The sequence below is a fragment of the Ciconia boyciana genome, chromosome 11, assembly GCF_034638445.1.
Source record: "Ciconia boyciana chromosome 11, ASM3463844v1, whole genome shotgun sequence".
Taxonomy (NCBI): Eukaryota; Metazoa; Chordata; class Aves; order Ciconiiformes; family Ciconiidae; genus Ciconia; species Ciconia boyciana.
In genome coordinates this window covers 12,470,977-12,487,546 of record NC_132944.1, presented here as the reverse complement: position 1 = coordinate 12,487,546, position 16,570 = coordinate 12,470,977, and the positions used below count along the sequence as shown (strand labels likewise).

Below are 16,570 nucleotides of genomic sequence, written 5' to 3'. Positions count from 1 at the left end.
GGGTAAGCCCCACACATTTAATAGTTTTTAACTGGGTTTAACATTAGGCCTTCAGCTGATGTACATGCTTTTGAAAAGGTTGCTTTTAATTATATTACACATTTCCTCTAAGACAGGCTGCAACGCATCAGTGGGAGACCACTGAATGGAACCAGGGCAATTTTATTTCTTGTAAACAGAATTTAAGAGACAACAGTAGCTGTGGAAATCCAAAAGTATAAATGAATTCAGGAAGTTGGCAAAGCAGAAGTGGGGGGGGGGGAGGCATATAGACCTATGACCGAAAGGAGAAGGACCATTCATAAAGTTTATTTTATCCACTAAATGCACAAATTCTGAAAGTCATCTCTTACATCTCTTTTGTTCTGGACCATCACTCCTACACGCCTGCTTAATAGGTATCCGCTAACCCCATAATTCACGCCTAAATGAGATTTTCAAAATAGCTAAAAGTAAATGATCTGAACAATATTGTCCTGAAACAGATTTAAATTTATGTTCAAAACTGACTGGATTTCAATTAGTGACATGGATGTTTCCATAAATAAACCTGAAAAGAAATCAAAATACTTGATTTTGAGTGCATCAAGCTGACTGAACAATATTTAGACGTTTTATGTTTTATTTTTTAAAGACAAGAAGTTTCATGTAAATCACTGATACCCAAATATATATTATTTCATACAGTTCCCCAATCAGATTTTACAATATTTTGTAATATAGATACAACGGGAAGCTGAAATATCCTGGTATTTTCTGTCTTCAACTGGCACTCTGTCTAACCCACAGGATGGTATATGGCTTTTAAAATACCTGTTTGCAAGAAAGTAATCAGACAAAATTTAGCAATGACAGAAACTGCAATTAAAGACATGGAAATTTGTAACAACCAGCTATTTTGAATTATCTACCTTAGAGTGAAGAGTAAAAGTAATGGAAAAGTAACACTGATTTTGAGAGGATAATGACAGATTCCATAATTAAGGAAGAAACCACTTAGTTCCTCATTTGGCCCAGTTTCAGCTCAAACTGTGAAGAAATGACAGAAAAAGGAGAAAAAGCATCACTCAGGAAGGAGTAAGTTCTCATGGCACAGACCTGAAGCAAATGCGTAGTTTTGTGGGGCAGACACATACAGAAATGTCAATTCATCAACACTGCTGAGGACAGCTCTGTACAGCTGTCAGCATGGGAACCCCTGGGAAAGCGCAAACAAATTATTTAAAAGTAGGAAATTAATCTGCATGAGGTAGAGTGCTTTAAACTCCCAGAGGATGCTCTTAACCTAGACGTAAACCATCCTTAGTTCACTGCAGCTTAAACCTTAGAGGATTACGCTGCTATGGGTCTAGGTCACTGCACTTGTGGATGCGAGTGCCCCTGGGGGGTATAATGCATTCTACCTTACATACACTACCTTCAAACTTCTCATTAACTACTTTACTTTTCTTACTTGGGCAAACCCTAGCTACTTTATTCCACCTAGTTCACCGCCTTGAGTAGTCCGTCTTTCCTTCAGCAAGCCAGCACAACCAGCTGCAAGGCTATTTCTTGGTGCCTGGACTTTAGCCAAAAAAAAAAAAAAAAAGTGTGATACTTTATCTCCTCCATAAAATAAATCACAAATTTATCTTTTTTTTTTTTTGCAAACATTAAAGGTTGTTTTACAAATAAAAATCTTAGGCACTGTAGGCGTAAGACAAGTTGTTTATGTACACCAATATGGGATCCCCTAACATATACATAAACTGGATATTATAATGTCTTTAGGTGTCGCTGCCAAAAATTATATCATTTTGACAACAAAAAAACTCTTTAGAATTTTATTGGAAATAAATTGTACATCATGTCAGGGTTTTAGGGTATATTCTTGAGCACATTAAATGCCCAGAAAGTGAAAAACTGTCCTAAGTATGTTCAGCTGGGAAGAACAAAACCCAGACTGTATTTCCGAGGGGGATCCTGAATTGTTTGCATGCAAGTAGTTATATCACTAATAATGCAAAAGTCTTTAGGTGTTTACAAAAGCTGCAGTCACACTTCAGAGTACAGTCTATCTATAAACTGTAGGTTGGTAGTTTTCTTTTTGTTAATGTTTTCTATATAAAAATAATGACAATTACAAAACAAACCTCTATAATAGGGCTTGAACTGTGGCCACCAGGAGTAAGGTGAGACAATGAGTATCTGGTTAAAACAGTTGTTATATTTCCCCAACTTGGGGAAAAACGTTTGGAAATTTATAAATGCTTCTAAAATTCCCCCTGAACACTTTAGAATAACTCTCTTCTTTTGGCTGAAGATAGTTTTGTTTATCCAAAATGTAAATTGCATGATGGGAACCCGAGTCCAGCTACAAAAAGTGGAGAACATAACCCGAGAAACTAATTTTATTCCAGAGTATAACGGAAACACTCTGATTTGAAACTAATGTATACCATTAATCGTTTTGGGATAAAAGGTGAATTATTTTGTAGATAAAATATAAAAGATCAATTTTCAGCATGCTGTGCAGTTAATTACGCATGCGACTTCTGTGTATGGAATAACCCAAAACAATGAGAGCAGTGAGAGAGACCTATGTAATATCTTGCAGTTTCAATCTACACATTTAATGAGAATATTGAAATGTTTTAGCTGAAATTGCAAGGTTCCTACTTCAGGCTAACACCTAATTTTCATTTTTAAATGGAATATGGTAAGAGGCCACTTGTTTTCTGATTTTGAAATGAGCTAGTGTGATGTAAAAGAAGATGCAATTCTTTAAACATAGTTGCAGCATGAATTGTATTTTCCTCTACCGCACTCCCCGACGGGCCAAGCAGTAATTGCAGACACTAGTCTGTTACCTTTGCATGGCTGCCACAGGTGGCAAAGCGCCGGTGATGTAAAATAGTCCACTGAAGGTCTGTTTTTCTCTATACTCAACAATTTGTAGAGTTTTTCTAAGTCTTTCAAAGCAGCGTCAAAAGCAAAGCACACCATTGTAATTAAAATGTAAACATTTCGAAGCTCATCCTTGGGTAACACAGATGTTCAAGACTGGCAGCATTATTTCTTTATTAATACCACAGAAGAACTCGTTAAGTACATTTCCCAGCAGCACATCCACTGGAAAAGCAGCTCGGGAATATGGCCTTGCCTACTGTCTTTCTTTTTTCCCCTCCCTCTCTCCTGTCACACATGGGGTTTGACCATTAGCTAGTGTTAAGTTTCAAACCAAATGTGACCTTGTAATATAAAAGTGCTCCTTAACTGGCAGGTTAAATGTTCCTTGGTGCTCCAAAGGAAATCCAGATGCTAATGGAAAAGTCTAACAAAATGCTTTTCTACATTTGGGTTCCAGTGCTGAATAAAAACCCAATTTCGTTTCCCCTGTAGCTGTGCAGGATGATGGATTAGTTTCTCTTTATCACATTTCTGAACTAATTGTTTCAGACTAGCTGTGTCATTCAAACTGTGCTGGCTCCGATCAAATTGTTCGTACTCTGGAAGTATGCAGAAAAGTAAGAAACTGCTTTAGGAAGCAATATTTAAATACATACCCATTAGCCACATCCATTTCAAATGACAAATTGTTCTTTTAATCACCTCCCTAGAACTTTACATTTAATTGCTCAGAGCATTTCTAACAACTCTGTTGTGCTTTTTCAATAGTTGAAAGTATTTTAAATTGCTTCCTGCCTATAATAATTTTGAGGATAAAAAGATGACAGTTTAGCTTATTGCTCAACTAAAACACATCTGATTTCTTCTGAATGTTAAGTATTAGTGAGATAAAGTAAAGGAAACTAATGGAAATACCCAAGTGTAAATTTTCAAAAGGAATGTACTAATGCTTACAGGTAGAAGTATTAATTAGTGACAAATTTCATTTGGTAGTCTTGCACTCATTTAGGAGATGGTACTCGGTAAACCCCTGTGAAAAACAAAAATTACTTTCAGGACTCCTGTTAACAGTGTAATGATCAGCTATGACTGTGTGCTGGGACTGCAGCCATCTCCCTCCTGCCTCTTCCTAATCAATTACCCTGTTTCTAAAGAAAAACTCAAATATTTTAGTAGAGAAGATAATAAAGATCTGGAGGAGAAAAACCCCACAGTAACAATTTAGGGATAAAAATAACCTTGGTAGAGGGCCAAACCCAGTTATTTTCTCCAGTTTTCTCCTCTTTTTCTCAGGGCATACCTGAGATACCTGGGACTAGCTAAGTGAAAAGGCTCAACCTGAACTTTTTTCTTGCAATTTGGTTCTTCTTAATCTACCTCTCCCTCTTTCTTTCCATCGCCCCTTTTTCCAACAAATACCCCGCCACTGAGATGAACAGTCTCCCATGAAAACCCTCTTATCCCATATTGTTGCCTCTTTCAGTTTATTCAGGTTCAGGAAAGAGGGCTAATGAGAGCAGGTATCAGCAATAAAGTGCACATCCCATAGTCTTTCGAGGTCTTCTGGAGTGCCCACATACATTTTGCTGATGCAACTTATGCAGTATTAGTCCCACCAAAGTCTGCTCTACTCTTTGTCTCTCCCATGACAGCCCACATTATAAATGCTACTACTATACGTACTAAAATCTTAGTGAATCTTTAGTGGAAACCAAATGTACGGCAGCCAGCAGGAGCTGATCCAATCTTATGCAAAACTCCTCCTTGGGCTTTAGGTGAAATTGTACCCCTCGCTGCACAGACTACAGTTTCTGACGTGCTCCCTCCCCCCACTTATGAAATGTATAATCTAGCTTTAAAATACTGAGATTTAAAAATATTGTTTTGTTTTCTGATTTGTATACTTGGGAATGCTACTTTGAAAAAAAAAAAATGGAGGATTAAAGGCTAGAATCTTTCCTTAAAAACAAAATTATAAAAAGCTGCAATATTCCCATAATCATTTTGCAATGGGTATTCAAGATGTAGTGCAAAATTTATGAGCGCTAATATTACTGATCATAGATGTTTCCCACCTTTATGCTCTACTGACTACCTGGCTATGAAGCTATCCTTCACGATCTAGACACATCTCTCAAACTAAGACTTACAAAAGGGATAGAAGACCAAATATCTAAGAAATAAAACTGAAATACTAATATATTCATATGTTCAGTGGCATTGATGTGCATAATGAAAAATGGAGTTAAAGAATTCTGTAAGAATTTGGAGTGATACCTTGCTTGTCCAGTTTGCCCTTTCCCAAATGGGAACCATGCATCTTTTGCTACAAGGCTAGTTACATGCCTCTACGCTAGCTTAAAAACATGTACTGTAAAGTAGCTGCAGGTGTTGCACAAATACATAAATAAGGATATACTAATTTTAGCCTGGTTTACTTCAGCCTGGAACACAAGTTTATCAAAAGAAGAAGTGCTTTAGAAAGACTGTGTTTGATAAAGTGCAGAACAGAGAGAGTGTCTCTGTAGCATTGGTTTGTTACTGGTGGTGAAAATAATGCTCTGACAGATAAAATTAATTGTAAAATCCAGCTGTGAACATGTATTATTGTCCCTCATATGGACAAATATAAGTGTCTCTCAGGTACCATTTGATTTCAAACTGTCAGCTGAAATTTGTGCAGATGATGACGATGACACCAGCAGGACTATTGCAAAATATATTTTTAAATAAAAATACCATTTCTCCTTGGCAGATTGAGAACAGCTCGAAAACACTATGGAACCATTTTAAAGGCCATTGCTTTTACAATATTCAACGTACTATTCTCCTTAGAATGCATTTTTGTGCAAAAACCTCGTAATGTGCCTACTGCAAGTATGATTTATTGTTCATGCCCAGATGGGTGTCATCCACAATCTGCAACAAAAGCAAACAGTAGAGGTGCAAAACCAGGATCCTTTCCACCTCCTGAAAACACCCTGATGGGCAGTAGAAAAGAAACCGTATTCTGGAGTTCTATCAGTTTGGTTTTGCTTTGTTTTAAGGGTATGAAAGGTTTCCAAAGCCAAATAAGTAAAATCAACTCAATTTACAGTTTCCTGAAAAATAGCATGTTGATATTCAAGAGTTGTGGAAAAGAAATAATCAAAGCATCAAAATATTTCTGGCATTTGAGATACTTTCCATGCCATGTTATTCATGAAGCACAGCCTTGCTGGAACCTGCAGGTCTCCAAATGGCAATACAAGAGACATGAGCAAAAATTTGCAAGTCTAAATACTAATTTGCAACAGACACGACATTATTCACTGAAATATTTGTCATACCAAGCAGTGAGCAATAAAAATGGGATCTATTTTTCCATGATCTAATATCATTTTAAACCAGCATGTCACAACTTTAAAATAATAAGCTGTAAGCTAGATTGATCCCTATCCTTCAAATACGGTCTCATTTATTGATTAAGTCTACGTTTATAAGGGCATGATAGTAAGGAGGACGTATTCTTGCTGCTTTATATATGTAGAAATATCCTTGCCATATTGCATGAAATAGGAACACATACCACACGAGGCTAATCATGAATATAAGACAAGCAGAATTTCCTTGCAATTTCCAAGCAACAGCTTGTCAGCTCCACAACACTCTTGCCATTTACTTAAGTTCTTGTGGGTTATGGTCATATTCCGCATAGTAACAAGATAACAGGGAGTATATCCACCAACATAAAACTAATGCCTAGTTTTTCCAGGCAAGCCTGAATTCCTTGAAAAGTCTGAATAACAACCATCGAGCAAATCTTTACTTCTACCATTAAAAATGAACTTTTCTCTGTGTGTAAAGCAGCCCTGAAACTACCACAGACTACATAAAAGGACTACGTCTCATTGCTTTCTCCCCTCCTGAAGAACAGAAAATACCTCATAAATTAGTAACATTTCCTGAAATCCAAAATCAATGTCAGATTAGTAAAATTGACTGTACTAAACAAATATAGATCACAATATCTAGCAAATGGAAACAGTATCTTAAGACAAGCTACATGATAATCAAGATACACACACAGCAGTAACAGTAGGTGAAACCCTAAAGGAACTTGTGGATTTGCTTTACTCAGGGCTTTGTCACTCCTTAGATACTGAATTTGGAACAAAATGAATAGTAGAGAAAAATAATTTTTAGATCTCCATATGTCTAGCCTTTTCCATTCTTGGCAGAAAGGAAAACATTAACATCGCATGAATGTTTTAACTGGCTGCATGTTAAGTGTGTCCAATATTAAGTTTTTATGTTGAGAAGTTTGTTATATTGACAGTCCTTTAAAACCATCAAAGACATAACAGTAACACAGTAAAAAAGTCAAAATAGCTGTAGAGAGTTCAGTAGAACTTAATGATTGTAACAATTGAAAAAGATAGCAGGAGATCCACATAAATCAATTTCAGATGTCATTTTATCTTTCAAGTATGTGGGGGAGATGATTTAGTGATTCGTGGAAAAACCAGGATATTTTAACAGGTTCCTTGTAACAGAATTAAAATTATATACAGCAGTATGGTCATGCAGAACAATGACAGATGACCATCTTAATTATCAAAAAATCACTGCTCAATTATAATACAACTTACATTATCTAACATAAAAACCAGTTGAATTAGTAAAATTTTTTGGGGAAAGTCTTCACACACAAAGCCAGTCATTCACTGAATCTCCCATTCAGTAAATCTCAAACAAGACTGCTAAAAAAGTGAATGCCAAAAAGGGAAAATGCACTAACTCTTAAAAAAAGAAAAAAAAAAAAAAAATTGGAGTTGTTTGTGATACAGCTCATGTTTAATGACAGAAATATAAAACTGATCTGTGCACCCTCAACTTGAAATATTGAGCACCATCTTCCTCCTCCCGTACACCAGCAGCCATCACAGAAACAAAGCTAAAATACAAGCTCGGCATAGGAGCCGATGTGTATGAAGTTAAATGGAGTTTCATTGTTGGTTTAAATGGTAGATGACCCTACCCTGATGGAACTGGAACTGCAAACTTCAAAAGGACAAAAGTACCGTTAACTACATGAATAATTTGCTCTCCATTGAAAGGGGATATTCATATTACTTATGTAAATATCTGTGGCTAAGATAAGCAAAGAAGAAAATATGCCAAATTGTAGAAGGGAAGCAATTTCCTTTTTCCATACTACGAACTGGCATTTCTTTTGGGATGGACATTGGTTGCTATTGGAACTGGGATGCTGTATATGGAGGAATAATCACAATTTAACCAAGTCTCTTCTTGAAGGCTCCTTACCAAGAATGTAAGAAATAAGTGCAAATCCCTGTCAAGCTAGCAAGAACTTAGAAATTGCATGACATGGCAAAACACAAAAGAAAAATATCTCAGGGGTAAAGGGTAAGAGAAAACAAGGTATTTGAGAAGGTTTTTGGAATTAGTTGTCCTGGTTTTGGCTGGGATAGTTAATTTTCTTCCCAGTAGCTGGTATAGTGCTGTGTTTTGGATTTTAGTATGAGAATAATATTGGTAACACACTGATGTTTCAGTTGTTGCTCAGTAACATTTACACCGGTCAAGTGCTTTTCAGCTTCCCCTGCTCTGCAGGTGCACAAGAAGCTGGGAGGGGGCACAGCCAGGACAGCTGATCCAAACTGGCCCAAGGGCTACTCCACACCATATGGCGTCATGCTCAGTATAGAAACTGGGGGAGTTGGCCGGGGGTAGCGATCGCTGCTCGGGGACGGGCTGGGCATCGGTTGGCGGGTGGTGAGCAGTTGTATCACTTGGTTTTCCCTGGGTTTTATTCCTCTCTCGCTCTCTTGTTGTTTTCCTTCTCATTACAAGTTATTATTATTTCTGTGTTCCAATTATTAAACTGTTCCTATCTCAACCCACGAGTTTTCTTACTTTTGCTCTTCCGATTCTCTCCCCCATCCCACCGGGGGGGGAGGGTGAGCGAGCGGCTGGGTGGGGCTTAATTGCCGACTGGGGCTAAACCACAACATTAGTGTTGTCTGAAATTATTTGATAGCTCAGTGCAACAAATACAGAATCAAAGAAAAAAAAAAAAATCAGATCACCAGTCTGGAAAGGGCTGAACAGCCCTCAGAGCCCTCAGGCCAGGTCAGCTGTTCCTAAACCATCCCTGCTATTCCTAGCAACTACTTCTGCTTAATGGATGGATACTTTATCTAAGACTTACTGACCTGCACCCTACTGTGCCAGGTCTAGAGGCACTGTACGCTTGATGTCACTGTGCTATAGGTTTATTTTAGTAAAGAAAGAAGAGGAAGGTTTTCTTCCACCTTGCTCCATGTCTCCTGAAAACTTTAATGGTTAATCCTCCAACTCTCAGACAAAAGGAAGGATTTTAAATAAATCTGGTACCAATTCTCAATTCCATTTGATAATTCAGGGAGCCCTCAGCTCTCTCTTTTTTGCATGAATAACACAATTAGTGTGGGGGGTGTCAATCATACCCATCTGCTGACTGGGAAAGAAATTCTCACCTCTTCCACGTGTTGATGAGCCACCGTTCTTAGCAATATGAGCACATTTTGTATCAACTCCTGTTTAACACCTCAAACTTAAACATTGCAGACTCAGCGCAGGGTTATAGTGAGTTTGGTGACCACCTCTGGCTGTATACCCATGCATAGGATGCGAGTATAAGAATGGCCGGGGTAATTCAGACTTTGGACTGCATATAGAAGGAAAATTTAATCATTCTAATTCTTACAGATAGCTGGGAGAATGACCTATTTTCTCAGCAGCTGAAAAGACAAAGCTGTTGTAAGGCTATAAAGATGATTTAAGAGTATGTATCAGTTTAGAGAGAGAAAAATTCTGCAAGCTCAGACAGTTGTAAAGTTGCCACTTTATGGCTGTGTCTGCTTGGACTCTGCCAAATTTAAGAGGCCACAACACCTATATTATTGTATTCAATGTTTAGCTTATATTACCTTGTCTTTGCAATGAAATCTAATGTTTAACATCACAGCCCTTCAATAATGAGACTCCATATCAATTAAAAACAAATAAAACCAGTTACTTTCAAATATTACTTGAGGCTCAATAGCAATTAGCCAAAGACTGAAGACGCAGAATGAATGATAAAACATACTTGCAACTTTTGGTCCACCAAGAATCCATATATCTAGTTTTCTTGCCCCTCTCGAGACAGCAGTGTTTTAAATTATGCCAGCATCATTACATTATGCTATCAAATGTCTTGATTGCAAGAAAAGGGGGAGATACTAGCATAATTAAAGACAACAACCTACTCTTTGCAATTGTCTAGTCATAGAGAAAATCAGATTCATCGAGGCTCGGCAATTGTGAAATTGGGCAGAATTTAACTCCAAAAGATACTCAATTAATTACTGGAAATACCATAAAAATCAGACATGTTAAGTGCACAGAAAGTACTAGGAGCTAGAAAGGCATTTCAAGATAAAGGTAAATCCTCGTACTTTCCTCCCCCTCTTTTGGTTTTGTTTTCTCTCTCTTTGTATTTACTTCAGAAACCAGGTTTCATTCTTGCTCTCTCTGAAGGACCTCTCTTCTGCCTCTCCAGGGAGATATTCCACCTTACGGTCAATCAGCTCTGGTTGAAGCACAAAGCCTGGAAGGTCCCTTACCTCCCGCCCGGGGGGGTGGTCCACAGAGCAGCACGACTCCCTGCCCCTCTCGAACTGACACCGTGCTTCTCATTTTCATCCTGGAGTTTTCAAGATCTGTTTTTGAAAGAAAGGTGAAGGGGATATTAGGAAACAGAAAAGACTAAATATACAGGAGTTTCGAGTTCTCAAATCCCGATATCGCATCTCTTGGTATGCAACCAAGTTCAGCGATTTCAGTGGATCAGTTGCAAAAGAAACGGCTGTTCAACACGAGGGACGATGACAGAATTAGGACTGAAGCAAACTAATTTAGAAGAACATAATTAAACAGATCCTATGGCTAATTTTGTTCTTATACTAGGCTTATGCTACCCTAATTTTGATACCAAAAAGGAGTCATAAGCGTAACTTAAAAATAGGTCCTTAAGCCACTGTTTCTTCCAAAATGAAGGCTCTGATGAAAACAGCATCAAGATCCTACTGAGCTCTTCTAACCAACCATAAAATAACATTTAATAACAGAGCTATTCAGAAAATGGATATATATCTTTTCAAACAGAAAAGAAACCGCTTGACCATCTCCCTGCAGCAGAATCCCCTGTAACATTGCTAAACTCTGGCAAAGGCAAGAACTTTGCACCTCGGTGTATTGACCCAGTGCTCTGCTCTGCCTGGCTTCAGGTCTTCTGTGATCACTTTAAGCTGTGTAAGAGGGGAAACAAATGCTACCGAGTATACGTAAATGCAAAATTGCAGAGCAGCAGTATTTTATCATGAACTTATATTAACTTTCCCTGTAACTGGTGACTCAAGATCCAAGAAAGTAAGGCCTCATTATATCCTTGAATTAAGCTAGATATAACATTCAATACAAACTAAGATTGTGGTTCTACACTAAGAAAGATTTTTCCATGAATAAACCATATATTTTTCCATAATAAAACCAAACAGAATTAAAAAAAAAAAAGTTTGTTTATAACCTTGTAAAGGATACTAACACACACAGTCTTTAAAATAAGGCTGTCTTTATAACCAAGCATAATAGTAGTGAGTTGACCGACAGTAGCTATTTCCCAAAATGTAATATTTTTTAATATTAAAAAATCAACAGCTGTTACAGTCAGAACACGGAGCAAGAGTGATTAGAATTTCAATGCTTCATTTAAAAAAATGTATTTATTGCCGCAGTAAGATACTGTTCTATTATTCTTTGTTACTGCACATAAAGCTCATAGGAGGGTTTCTTAAAAGGGCTATTTTCAGCTTTCCAACTGAATTTCCATGCAGATACAGGTCAGGGTCTATGTTTTCACTTGCACAGTAAGTTTGGGTCTTTCAGCTGGTACTTCAGAGGAGACACGCTATTCTACACTAGAATGACTATAGCTACGCAATTTGGATTTTAAAATTTACAGAAAAAAACATCTATTTTACACATAAAATTAATTTAGACAAATTTTGCCCTCTTACATCACAACCACCGTGAGTCATAAATCTCACGCAATCCCTATCATTTCTGTAATTAAGATGAACTGGTTTATCACTGCTTTCTAAGCACGTACATTCGTTTATTGCAAACACAGTCCTTCAGAAAGTCAGTTGCCTCTGAGCTGCCCGACAGCCCGCACGAGCGGGCCGGGATGGGGCTGGGGCAGCGTGGAAGGGACGTGACCCGCAGGGCACGCCGAGGCACTCAGAGGGGCACGGCCTCGTCACCCCGCAGGCACCCAGCTCTGCAGTTTGATCTGTTGCAATTCTGTACTGCAGAAGTTATTAATCACTGATTGCAGATGAAGACTGCTGTCACAGGGGGATAGATTTTTGGGAAACAAGAAGCAATGCAGAATCCATCAGAAAATGAAGAATATGAGCCATACCACAATAAAAGAATAATTTTTCACTAATTAGCAGGAAGCTCTCCATCCTACCTTCTAGAGTGGCTTAAGTACCAGGCTAATCACACAGCTGCAGAAATATCATCACTTAATTCATTTATATACTTGTATATTCTCTTTACACATTGTCTGGCACCACTTTGAAAAGAATTAAAACTCACCATGCAAAATAAGAGAGTTCTCTATTAGCATTATACAATGAATCCAAACCTCTGACCTTGGAAAGTACTCGCTGCTTACACACAAGATTCTGGTCTGATTTTCAGGTGTCCTGTAGCATATTCAGAGTATTAAAGGTCAAAGGCAGTCATGTTTGGTAGGGTAGCAGGAGAGGTTGTTTCTTTGGGGGTTTTTTTGGTCTGTTTGGGGTATTTTGTTTGTTTGTTTTTAATAAAGCCAGTGTCCTAACAGCAACAACACTAGGGAGTAGTGCTGTATCTTCTAACAAAACTTGCTATTACATGGAATCATTGGGAAGGAACATTAAGTTCTCAGAAAACTGACAGGCTAAATAAAATACCCTAACAGGTGGGCAAATAAGGGAAAAGATTGTTTACTTTTACAGATCAATTTGTACCTCTGAAATCAGGGGTTCTTATCCTGCTGGAATGTCTTAATAGATAAAATATAACTGGAAACAAAGAATGAAGATAAGAACAGGACAGAAGACGGTTTTGAGAAGCGATGAGTCAGAAGAGGAGTCGCTTCTCAGCACCCCATAGGATGACAATCTCTCATTGTTTTGTTTGAAAGAGAAGGGCAGAAACATACAAAATATTTCTGCATTTTATCTATTGATCTACAGATTGTCTTATCAGATTTTTTAAACATTTTTTATCTACTTTCTCAAACTGGTCACCAAAATAAAGTGTGTTAATTAGTTTCTCTTGCCTACGTCTTTTTACTTCTTACTTGCATTTATTATGCCCCACTTTTATCTCCTTTCATCTGAAATGCAATCATTCTAGTAGGAAACGAGCAACTTTATTACCTAACTCTACCAGGCAAAGTCTCTAATCATAATGATGAAAACATTTTCGTAAGAATGTTACAAAAACCTGACTACACAAGAAAAAATATTCAACTTAAAACCAATCTAGAACTGTGTAATTTGCAAATTAAATATTTTTATTGCCTGTTTATAGGTTGCCATGTAGAAGAAAGTTTAAAATTAGCAACTGAGACTTTTCTGACTCCTGAAACAGCATTTTCTTCTCCCTTCCCATGCTAATACACATATTTGCCTCATTGCTTTAGTCCCAAGTACATAAAGTTACATCAACTGAAACACACATGCCATTGCAATAAAATGGAGCAAGAAAATGTAATTCAGCTTTATTGAAAAGTCTTTTATTCTGCCCTAAAAGGAGAACAATGAAATGTGTTCTTGCACATACAAACAGCAAGGATACAAAACCCGCATATTCCTTTGGGTTCTCTCCTTCCATTTACTAAGGTAAATTTTAAGTCTCAAGCACATTGCTAAGGAATTCAAAATATGGAGTAACAGTAACATGAGCATCATTTTTACTGCCTCTACCCTGTAATAACTGTTTTACGCATTTGGAACAGAAGCATTTAAAAGTTCATGTGATACCCATGACAATTAAAAGACATGGATTTGTGAATTCATGAGGGAAAGAGAATATGTTACCTGAAGCATCTGCATATGGTAAAACACACCTTGTTCTCACCTGATGTCAACACGTGAGAAAGAATAAAAACCTGATCTTCATCTGCAGAACGCATGCCTGTTGACTGCATTCATTGCAGTTCACTGCAAGTACCTTCTAAAAATGTTTCTGTAATCTTGCATAATCAAGGAAGGTAAGCAAACGGATCATGCAAGATCAGATCAAATATTATGCCTATGCTTTGAAAAGACACAGAACACCATGTTATGAAAAATCCAGAGAATTTTTGATGACAAAGCTGCTCCAGACACACGGGTCCTAGCTTGTGGCAGCACTGAGTTGTACCACATTGTGCCAAGAAACCTGTGTGATGTTTCACCCCTAGTCACACCTATCTGTACATATAATCTTCATAAGATTAGTGGAGGCTGCTAGAAATTATACCAACTTCTAATTTTTTTATTTTTTTTTTTTAAAGTAATGCACAGGACACATTCACTCCCTGGAGAGGAGCAGGATTCAGTAGGTTTCCAACTCCAAGCAAGCCCCCTGACACCCAAGCATCTTATTACACTTACATCAATTGATATTTATTGTCAACAAACATTTATTAGCAATTCTACCATGTTTTGATGACTGCAGAACAAGGGTTCATGCTCTACTAACATAATTGTCCCTTAAGAGCCACAAAAATATTTATTCCATTACTTCATTAGACTCACTATTATTCAAAGCAGCAGAACTTGTTAAATATACTTTATGTATAATTCTGTACTGGGAGGATGTTCAAGTACCTAAATGAGTCAGACAACCAAATCTTAACTGTTTTCTTGAATAGGTAATTCCGAAGCAGGGACTTTGTTCAATGTCAGCACATAATGAAGTACTAATTCACAACCCGCTCACCCTGGTAAAAGTCACATTATTAAAAAGAAATGAAATACCAGTCTCAGCTCTTCAGAAAAAATAACAGCCTCAGCATGTTGTAATAACTATGCTGGTAATGACAACTTCTGGAGAAAACAGAATAAAACAAATCTGTTTCTTAAAAAAAAAACACCCACCCCCCCCCCAAAAAAAAAACCAAACAAAAAAACCCCACCCACAAAAAACTCTTTACCATCACCTAAATCACCTATGTGCATAAGCAAACCTTCTTCCCCACCACTCTATATCCCAAAATTGGCTATACCAAGGCATTTCCACGACCATGTATTTCATACTTCTTTAGACAGATACCAGAAACTGAGTGTACACTTGGCATAGTTTTAAGTTTCTTAAAAATACATGTATCCGCTCAACAGAATAGTTGTTTACACAGCCTGTTAACCCCAACACACCGCCTGCAGACATACAGCACTTGGAAAAAGCGCAGTAGAGCTGCATGTGGAGCAAGTGATACTTTCTGCTGCCTTCCCTGGGCTTCAGATCAAGCCTGGGAGAATCATGCTGGGGTGGGAGGGATGAGACCAAAAATTATCTCTGTAATCATCAATTATTGTTGGAGGTAGAAAGGAGAGAGGAGAATAATGTTAACAGTGCAAAAGTGAACATTACTCAAAGCACACAAAGAATCGGGGTGATTTGTCACTCCGGAAGAGATTCACCGGCTACTGGGGAACCATCTCCACAGTTTCATTTTTGTCAAGTTGGTGTTACAGGCAAATCATGTAATTTCACAGCAACCTCTACAAAATCTCTTAATGCTGTGACACACTGCTGAACTTTCATTTTATAGTACGACATTTATCTGTACGAAGGTAACAGTACAGCGGGTTACACACATACACACACACTATGGAGTATTTTTAAAACCCCATTTTGATAAGAGAGGAGCAGAGCTTGGGTGCTGCTGGTGTACTCCTGCAGCCCAGGACAGCAGCACCGCTCCCCCAGGTTGAGACCCAGCCCTGATGCACGGCAAGTAACTGCTGCCCACAGCCACCCATGTCCTGGCCATTTCATGCCCTAAAGGCTCCAGGACAGACAACCAGAAACGACCTCCCACCCTCAAGGCACTTTTTATTCACAACCCAAAGCACTACTTAGACCAACATTGAGTTTTTAGTTTGAAATACTGCTCCTGTCTCTGCTCACATTACGTTAGTCTCATTCAGCAAAGCCCGTCTAAATCTGTATCTCACATCCATAGAAATATTGGTAGTAAAATGCAGCAAACTTCTATGTAAAGCAAGCAGGTGAGGGAAGAGATCCTGCAGGTTCTTTCTGTTGCATGAAAAGCAGAACATCTAACGAGCAAGTTGTGCAGGGACTAACAGGCTGCTGGAGCCAGTTGCAGTGAACAGCACCAATCAACAGCATCAAAAACTTACTTGCAAAACTCTCAAACTCTTCACCTCCCTTTAAATCACTTGGGGTGCAGCAAAAAATGAAACAGGAAATAATTAAACACTCTTACACCAATTAAATGAGAATCATCTAAGAGTCATACAACAAAGTCTGTGTTATACAAACACAAATAGGAAAAGCTAAAAAGAAATTGGCAGGGATGTATCAG

General features: G+C 37.9%; 1 protein-coding gene across 1 annotated transcript in view; it reads right to left on the bottom strand.

Moving 5' to 3' along the window:
• Nucleotides 1-16,570, bottom strand: part of CNTN3 (contactin 3) — a gene marked incomplete at its 5' end in the record, with an annotated part of 84,353 nt that overhangs the window by 44,264 nt on the left and 23,519 nt on the right. Inside the window, one exon of the mRNA XM_072876418.1 lies at nucleotides 10,542-10,637. Within this exon, the coding sequence (XP_072732519.1) occupies nucleotides 10,542-10,637 (96 nt within the window). The remainder of the gene's footprint in view (nucleotides 1-10,541; nucleotides 10,638-16,570) is intronic.